Below are 8,841 nucleotides of genomic sequence, written 5' to 3'. Positions count from 1 at the left end.
TTTCTGTGATTTTTTTTTAAGCCGCAATTGCATGGAATAAGAAAACAATAGGTGCGCCCGGGTGGCTCAGTCGGTTGGGCATCCGACTTCGGCTCAGGTCATGATCTCACAGTTCGTGAGTTGGAGCCCCGCGTCGGGCTCTGTGCTGACAGCTCAGAGCCTGGAGCCTGCTTTGGATTCTGTGTCTCCCTCTCTCTCTGCCCCTCCCCTGCTCATGCTCTCTCGCTCTCTCTCTCTCTCTCAAAAATAAACATTAAAAAAATTTAAAAAAAAATAATGGAGATTATCTAATTCCATTAACCTTAATATGAACATTAAATGACAAAACCAAAGACATGTGCCTATTTTGTGAATTAACCCAAACTGAGCAGCCTCAGATGTAATATGTGTTGGAATCTCAGTAACTTGTGAGAGCAGGAATAAAAGTTGAGACTAGATAGCAATAGTAGCTAGAGATTTAAAAATGAGTAGCCAGGGATTTATTTATTTAAAATTTATTTATTTAAAAATAAATAGCCAGGGATAAGATCCACTGACCAAGAAATACAACAGGTATTAACAAGAGGTGTCACAAACTAAGATTTGGAGCCAGAATGTTTCAATAACTAAGGAGGTAAAATTGTGTAGGTATAACACAGCTGTAGGAGTATATTCTCCAAATCAGGTAGTTGGAGACTTCATGGTTCCAAATGTTCATGAAGGACCAACGGGATTCCAGCCAATGACTAGGACTAAGAGGAAAGTCACCAGTTTCTGAGAAGCCAAAGAGAAGAAAATTTAGGGTATTCAGAGCACCACCATATTGGCTTAGTGAAGCTCTTAGCAAGACTTTCCAGTACATTAAGGGGACTAGATCACAAGAGTTAAGTCAATACAGGAAAGAAGAAAAGAAGGAGAAGAAAACTTACCCAGGACCTCATCTACAAAATAGTAAGTCTCATTTCAGATGCTACCTATTGGTGGAGCTGAAAGCTCAAATGTGTGTTTGCTTTCATGAAGACACCCTCTGTAAATATACTCTTCTGAGGCTATATGTAAGTAACAGATGGCAATGATCACAACAACACTAAGCTGGCCTCTGTACATGCAGTTCACTCTTAGCTTTGAAATTGAATACAGTTGTCTTTGAAAGAGACTAACTGCTGACAATGATGCTACAGAAAATTTTCTTTAACAATTATGTGTCAACACTACAGTAATAACAGATAAGAAAATAAAAAATCAATATTAGAAATCTAACCTCAGATTAGAAGCAACCTTAACAAGCCAGGGATAAGATCCATTGATGAAGAAATAATGAATAGGTTATTTTGACGTATAAAATTATTTCCTGAAAAGACATTTAAATGTCTTTAGACATTTAAGACATAAAGACATAAAAGACATTTAAAATGTCTTTAAAGTGTATGACAAATTCCATGATAATGCACTAAAATAAAAACACTCAAAGATATGTATATTTATTAAGTAATAAATCTTACTTTTAAAAACTAATATTACTTTGAGAAATCCATTAAATTCTTGACATTTTCAGATTATCTTGCTACAATTCTCTATGCAGGAAGTACAGAGAAGGGGGAAAGAAAATGCTTAGAGTTAAAGAGGAAGACAAGAAAAAGTACTGCTGAGATAAAAAAAAAATTCCTATTCTCTTTTGTGAATTAGGAAATATGAAATAACTGAGAAGCAAAAAGGAGAGGATGAAGTCCTAGGAGTAATCTGCAATTTGATTTCTCTAACTACAGTTAATAGAAATCACAATTAAATTGCTGAATGGTGTTTTCATTTCTCCTTCTAGGGTATTTTATTTCAAAAGAATTATTCTTCCATAGTAATGATGTCATCCTTTCCTAACATCACTTCAACTTCTCTATTCTTTTTCCTGACGGGAAAACATCTCCAGGTCTTGAAGCTACCCACACCTGGACCTTCATCCTCTTCTGCTATCTGTACATGACTTCCCTCTCTGGGAATGCTTTAATCCCGTTTTTCACCATCACCAAGTCAAGTCTCCATGCACCTATGTACTATTTCCTCTCTATGCTCTCAACCACTGACTTGGGCTTGTATATTTCAACGCTGGTCACTATGTTTGGTATATTCTGGTTCAGTGCAAGACAAATCAGTTTCCATGCCTGTGTTGCCCAGACATTCTTCATTCAACTCTTTACCATCATGGAGTCCTCAGTGCTCCTGGCAATGGCCTTTGACCACTTCATTGCCATTTGTAACCCACTGAGCTATGTTGCCAACTTAACTGATTCCAGAATTGTCAAAGTATGGTTTGCCGTCCTTGTCAGGGTAACAGTGATCCTAGTGCCTCTGGTCCTACTTCTTAAATGTTTATCCTTCTGCCAAAGCCATGTGCTTCCTCATTCTTATTGTTTCCATCTTGATATAATCTGGCTTCATGTTCTGACAATAAGATCAACAGTGTTTTAGGACTTACTGCCCTTGTAGTTACTGTGGGAGTGGACTCCACCTTTATTTTTCTCTCCTATATTCTGATTATTAAGACTACCCTAAACATTGCTTCCCTAGAGGACTGGCATAAAGCCTTTAGCACTTGTATTTCCCACATAGGTGCTGTGGCCATCTTCTACATTCCTCTCATTAGCTTGTGCTTTGTCCATAGGTTTGGGAAAAAGGCGCCTCCTTATGTTACACATTCTTATGGTTAATGTGTGTTTGCTTCTTCCACCAGTGATGAATCCTATTATTTACAGTGTAAAAACCAAGCAGATCCGTAGGGCCATTAAAAAAGTCCTCTTTCCCAAGTGATTTGAGGTTTGACTCTAATACCTTTTTAATAAAATCTACTCCTTAGCTATCATTTCCAAGACCTAGTGTTTAATCAGTATGCTTTCATTAGTGACCTGAAACCAAAAAAACTAGAAAGTTGGGTAGGATGGGTAGGAGATGCAATTTGACAGAAATTTATGTTTTATCTTCAATAGAACTATTACTAATCTACTCTTTAAAAATAAGCAATAAAATATCTTAATATTATGGGTATAATATAATATCCCAATAATATCCTAATATTATGGGATATATATATATGTATATGTTTATTTATTTATTCTGGGGGGGGGGGAGGGAGAGGGAGAGAGAGACAGAGAGAGAGACAGAGAGAGAGACAGAGAGAGAGAGAGAGAGAGAATCCCAAGCATGCTCCACACTGTCAGCACCGAGCCTGATATGGGGCTCAAACTCATGAGCCATGAGATCATGACCTGAGCCAAAATGAAGAGTCAGATGCTCAACCGACTGAGCCATCCAGGTGCGCCTGGGTATTATATATATTAATATAAATTTCTGGAAGCATGAATGAAAATAGGTAACATGAATGCTTTGCCCATTATTTGCCTCCAAAATTATACTTAAAACTGTAACACATCTTTTTGTCTCATTTTGTTTTTTTAAAGTATACATAATAAAAAGTTATTAAGTTTTGCTTAATCTTCAATTAAACCCTGCTGTCTATTATCCTTTTTTTATATTTTTAAAAAATGTTTATCTATTTATTTTGTGAGAGAGAGAGAGAGAGAGAACGAGCAGGGGAGGGGCAGAGAGAGAGAGAGAGAGAGAGAGAGAGAGAATTTCAAGCAGGCTCCACACCATCAGCACAGAGCCCAACACGGGGCTTGATCTCACAAACCATGAGATCATGACCTCAGCTGAAATCAAGAGTCCAACGCTTAACTGACTGAGCCACCCATGCACCCCTATCTATTATTCTTATATATAATGTAACCACCATTGATTCATTCTTTCATTTACTGGGTGTCTCCTATTGCCAGACACTGCACAATATGATAGGGTGGCAGAGACAAACAACAAGATATTATCATAATTAGTGAAATATGTAGATATAAAGCAACCAATCAAAATCTGATGTACTATGTGATATGTGACAATATGTAAGCAAAATGATTAATAGAATGTGTAAGAATAATATATTCTTAGCAATGTTGTTGCTATTTTCCAAGCTGGGAAGATCAAGATACCATCAAAATGTGCTCTTCAAACTGTAAAGTCAAGGGGTACCTGGGTAGCTCAGTCAGTTAAGCCTCTGACTCTTGACTTTGGCTCAAGTCATGATCTCACAGTGGTGGGATTGAACCCCCTGTGGGGTTCCACACAGAGCTTGGAGCCTGCTTGGGTCTCTCTCTCTCTCCCTTTCTCTCTGCCCCCCCCAACTCATGTTTTCTCTCAATAAATAAATACATAAACAAACAAACATTTTTTAAAAAACTATAAACTAAAGAACTGGAAAGATCAATTTTAAGAATAGCAGAAAGATCAAGCCCAGCACTGGCTGCACACTGGGCAGGAAGCCTATTACAAAAAAAAAAAAAAAAAAAAAAAGGGGAAGAATGGTAACATGAGGAAATCTATGGATAGTTTCCCCAGGGAAACAACCATAAATCGTGAAAATTATATATAGACATGGGTATAAACATTTAAATTCTCTGAAAATTGCCCTAAGTGCATACAGCTCAAGAACTGTTCAAGAAAATCTATTAAATTACTGTAAGAACAGTGGGAGTCTGTGGCCCTTGAATAGGAGCCAGCATTTGCCCCTCCCTTCCCCCACAGTACAGCATATTGACAGCTCCACTCCGTGTAGCTAAGGACATAGGGCTTCCTTCCCCAGCCCCAGCCCCACCCCCATCTTCACCAGTTGTCAGTCTAAGGCTACGATATCTCCTGTAAAGGGCAGACCACCATATTCCTCATTCTTTTCACCTCAGCTCCAACTGTGGAAGCTAAATTCCAGGTGAATGCAGTCAAGAGGTCAGTGGCTGTCTTCATGCACTCAGCCATAGTCATACTGCAGAAGCTCTATCCCAGGCATGGCAGCCAGAGAATACTGGGGCCTCAATCACTCTTTCCCTAGCTCTATTATAAGGAACAGGATTCACGACAAGAGAGGCAAACTGAATAGGCCATATTCTATCCTGCCTATCTATGCATGTAAATCAGGGGATTAACTCCAAGAGAAATGGGCCACAATGGAATTAAATTATAAATGAGTAACAAAATTTGTAAATTCACAAACACTAGAAAATTAAACAATATACTCCTAAAAATAATGGGCCAAAAAAGAAATCACGAAAGGATTTAGAAAGTACTTTGAGATGAATGAAAATAAAGACATGACATTCCAAAATTGTGAGGTGAAGCTAAAGATTGCTTAGAGGAAAATTTATAGCCATAATGCCTACATTGAAAAAGAAAGTATCTCAAATCAATTACCTAACCATACACTTTAAAATGCTGGGGGAAAAGAGCAAACTGACTTTAAATCATGCAAAAAGAAGATGGGTGCCTGGGTGGCCCAGTCAGTTAAGCGTCTGACTTTGGCTCAGGCAATGATCTCGTGGTTTGTAAGCTCAAACCCTGCATCTGACTCTGTTCTGACAGCTTAGAGCCTGGAGCCTGCTTCAGATTCTGTGTCTACCTCACTCTCTGCCCCTCCCTGCTTGCACTCTGTCTCTCTAAAAAATAAATAAACGTTAAAAAATTAAAAGCAAAAAGAAGAAAATAATAATGATTAAGCTAGTGGAAATTAATTAAATAGAGAATTAAAAAACAATATATAAAATCAACAAAACCAAAAGTTCGTTCTTTGATAATCATGAGTCAGTAATTTTTAAATTTCCAAAGAAGAAAAACCCAGATCTAGATGAATTCACTGGTAATTAACCAAACACCTAAAGAAAAATTAATGTTAATTTTTCAAAAATTCTTTCAGAAAATGGAAGAGGAGAGAACACATCCAACTCATTCTATTGGTGCCATTTTACCCTGATGTCAAAATCAAAGACATCACAGGAAAGAATATTAAAAACCAACATATCTTGTGAATAGAGATGCAAATATCCTCAATAACATATTATCAAACCAAATTCAGCAACATATAGAAAAGATTATATACTATAACCAAGGGGGATTCATCCCAGAAATGGAAGGTTTATTTAAAGTTGGGGGGAAAAAAAGAAAAAAATATACATATACTTACACTAAAACAATAGAATAACAGACAAAAAACAAAATGATCATCTCAATATATGAATAGATGCAGGAAAAACTTTTGACAAAATTGAACATCATTTATGGTAAAAGAACTCAAAAATTAGGAAGAAAAGTTACTTTCTCATTTGATAAATAGATATCTGTGAAAAGTTCAAGTAACATTATACTTAATGGTGACAGACTGAATGCTTTACCCTAAAATGATGAACAAAACAAGGATGTCCATTCTCACCAATTTATTCAACATTCTATTGGAAATTCTAGCCAGGTCAGTTTGAAAAGGCAATAAAGTAAGAGCTATCTGGATTATAAAGGAGGAAGTAGGGGCGCCTGGGTGGCGCAGTCGGTTAAGCGTCCGACTTCAGCCAGGTCACGATCTCGCGGTCCGTGAGTTCGAGTCCCGCGTCAGGCTCTGGGCTGATGGCTCAGAGCCTGGAGCCTGTTTCCGATTCTGTGTCTCCCTCTCTCTCTGGCCCTCCCCCGTTCATGCTCTGTCTCTCTCTGTCCCAAAAATAAATAAACGTTGGAAAAAAAAAATTTTTTTTTTAAATAAATAAAAAAAAATAAAGGAGGAAGTAAAACTATTTCTATTTGTAAATGATCTGATTTTTTTGTATAGAAGATCCTAAGAAACCTATTAAAAACTATTAAAACTAATAATAAATGACTTACACAAAGTTACAGAATACAAGATCAAAATATAAAAAATTAATTGTATTTTTATACACTAGCAATGAACAATCCAGAACTGAAATTAAGAAAAAGTTCCATTTACAATAGCATCAAAAACAATAAATATACATGGAAATAAATTTACCCAAGGAGGGGTAAGACTTGCACACTGAGAACACTGTACACAGAAACACTGCTCAAAGAAGTAAAAGAAGTCCTAAATAAATGGAAAGATATGCTGTTTATGGATTGACTACTTAATATGGTTACTAAGGCTATACTCTCAAATTAATATATAATGTAATATAATCCCTATCAAAATTCAAATTTCTTTGCTTAAACTGACAAGCTAGTCCCAAAATACATATGGAAATTTGAAGCACCAAATAGCCAAAACCATCTTGAAAAAGAACAAAATTGGGGGATTTACACTTAACAATTTCTAATTTCACTACATGACTATAATAATATACACAATGTAGTACTGGCATAGGGTAGACATATAGATCCACGGAATAGAATTGAGGATACAAAAATAAATCCTCACATTTCTTGACCATTGTTTTTTTTTAAATTTTTTAATTTTATTTAAATACAAGTTAATTAACATATATTGTAATAATGATTTCAGGAAAATTTAGTGATTCATCACTTACATATAACATACAGTGCTCATCACAACAAGTGGCCTCCTTAATGCCCATCACCCATTTAGCCCATCCTCCCACCCAACACCCCTCCAGCAACCCTCAGTTTGTTTTCTTTATTTAAGAGTCTCTTATGGTTTGCCTCTCTCTCTCTATTTTATTTTCCCTTTCGTTCCCCTAGGATCCACTTTGTTTCTTAAATTCCATATGTGAATGAAATCATATGATATTTGTCTTTCTCTGATTGACTTATTTTGCTTAGCATAGTACACCTTAGGTCCATCCACATTGTTGCAAATGGTAAGATTTCGTTCTTTTTGATGGCTGAGTAATATTCCATTGTATATATATCACCTCTTCTTTATCCATTCATCAGTCTATGGACATTTGGGCTCTTTCCATAATTTGGCTATTGCTTTTTTTTTAAATATAATTTTTTGTCAAGTTAGCTTAGCTAACATACAGTCTATATAGTGTGAACTAACTAGAGTTTAAATAAAAACTTGAAATAAAAAAAATATTATGCTAATTGAAAAGAGTCAGTAACAAAGGCTACACATCATATGATTCAGTATATATGAAAGGTCTCAAACAGGCAAATTTACAGAGACAGAAGTAGATTAGTGGTTGCATTAGGCTGGGTGGGATGGAAGGTACTGAGATAAGACTGTAGGTAGGGTGTTCCATTTGTGAATTATAAAAATGATCTAAAATTTACTGTGATGATAATGGCAAAACTCTGAGAATGCACTAAAAATCATTAAATCTTTACATATTAAATGAATAGGTTGTACTGTATGTGAATTTTTATCAGTAAAACTGTTATGTTTAAAAAAAGAAAGAAAATGGGGCGCCTGGGTGACTCAGTCAGTTAAGTGTCCGACTTCAGCTCAGGTCATGATCTCGCAGTCCGTGAGTTCAAGCCCCACGTTGGGCTCTGGGCTGATGGTTCAGAGCCTGGAGCCTGCTTCCGATTCTGTGTCTCCCTCTCTCTCTGCCTCTCCCCCGTTCATGCTCTGTCCCTCTCTCTGTCTCAAAAATAAATAAACGTTAAAAAAAAATTAAAAAAAAAAGAAAGAAAGAAGATTGGAGATTGCGTAAAGAAGCTGGAGAGAGCACACGTGTCCAAACTACTCTCACCTAGAAAAAGGAGAAAATATGTTTGAATAAAGATGAAATTAATAGCAACACTGGTATATAAATAGAAGTATAATCAGTGATCTAAGTGATCTGTAAATTTCAGGAATCCATGAAAGATAGAACAAAGATAAAATGACACTGAAAGATGAAACCACAGCTCAAAATATGCGTAAGAGAATACAGGAAGTCTATTCTAAAGAATGCCCCAATCAGGGGTGTTTGATTGAAGAATTACATTGAAATATTCAGTCATTTTACTACTGTCCCACTAGCCCCAATCTGGCCCTCATTGTGCCATATTTTAGGACACAGACTAATTTGCCTAAGGGTAGAAAAAATA

The 8,841-nt window shown here is 36.3% G+C and overlaps 1 protein-coding gene across 1 annotated transcript; it reads left to right on the top strand.

Moving 5' to 3' along the window:
- Window positions 1-1,837: 1,837 nt before the first annotated feature.
- On the top strand, window positions 1,838-2,781 carry LOC115526254 (olfactory receptor 51F2-like). The gene is given in 4 exon segments (XM_030333713.1): window positions 1,838-1,894; window positions 1,897-2,401; window positions 2,404-2,663; window positions 2,665-2,781. Coding segments are annotated over 4 exon segments (939 nt in total).
- The last annotated feature ends 6,060 nt before the right edge of the window (window positions 2,782-8,841 follow it).

The sequence above is a fragment of the Lynx canadensis genome, chromosome D1, assembly GCF_007474595.2.
Source record: "Lynx canadensis isolate LIC74 chromosome D1, mLynCan4.pri.v2, whole genome shotgun sequence".
Lineage (NCBI taxonomy): Eukaryota > Metazoa > Chordata > Mammalia > Carnivora > Felidae > Lynx > Lynx canadensis.
This window is presented reverse-complemented; position numbering and strand designations above follow the sequence as displayed.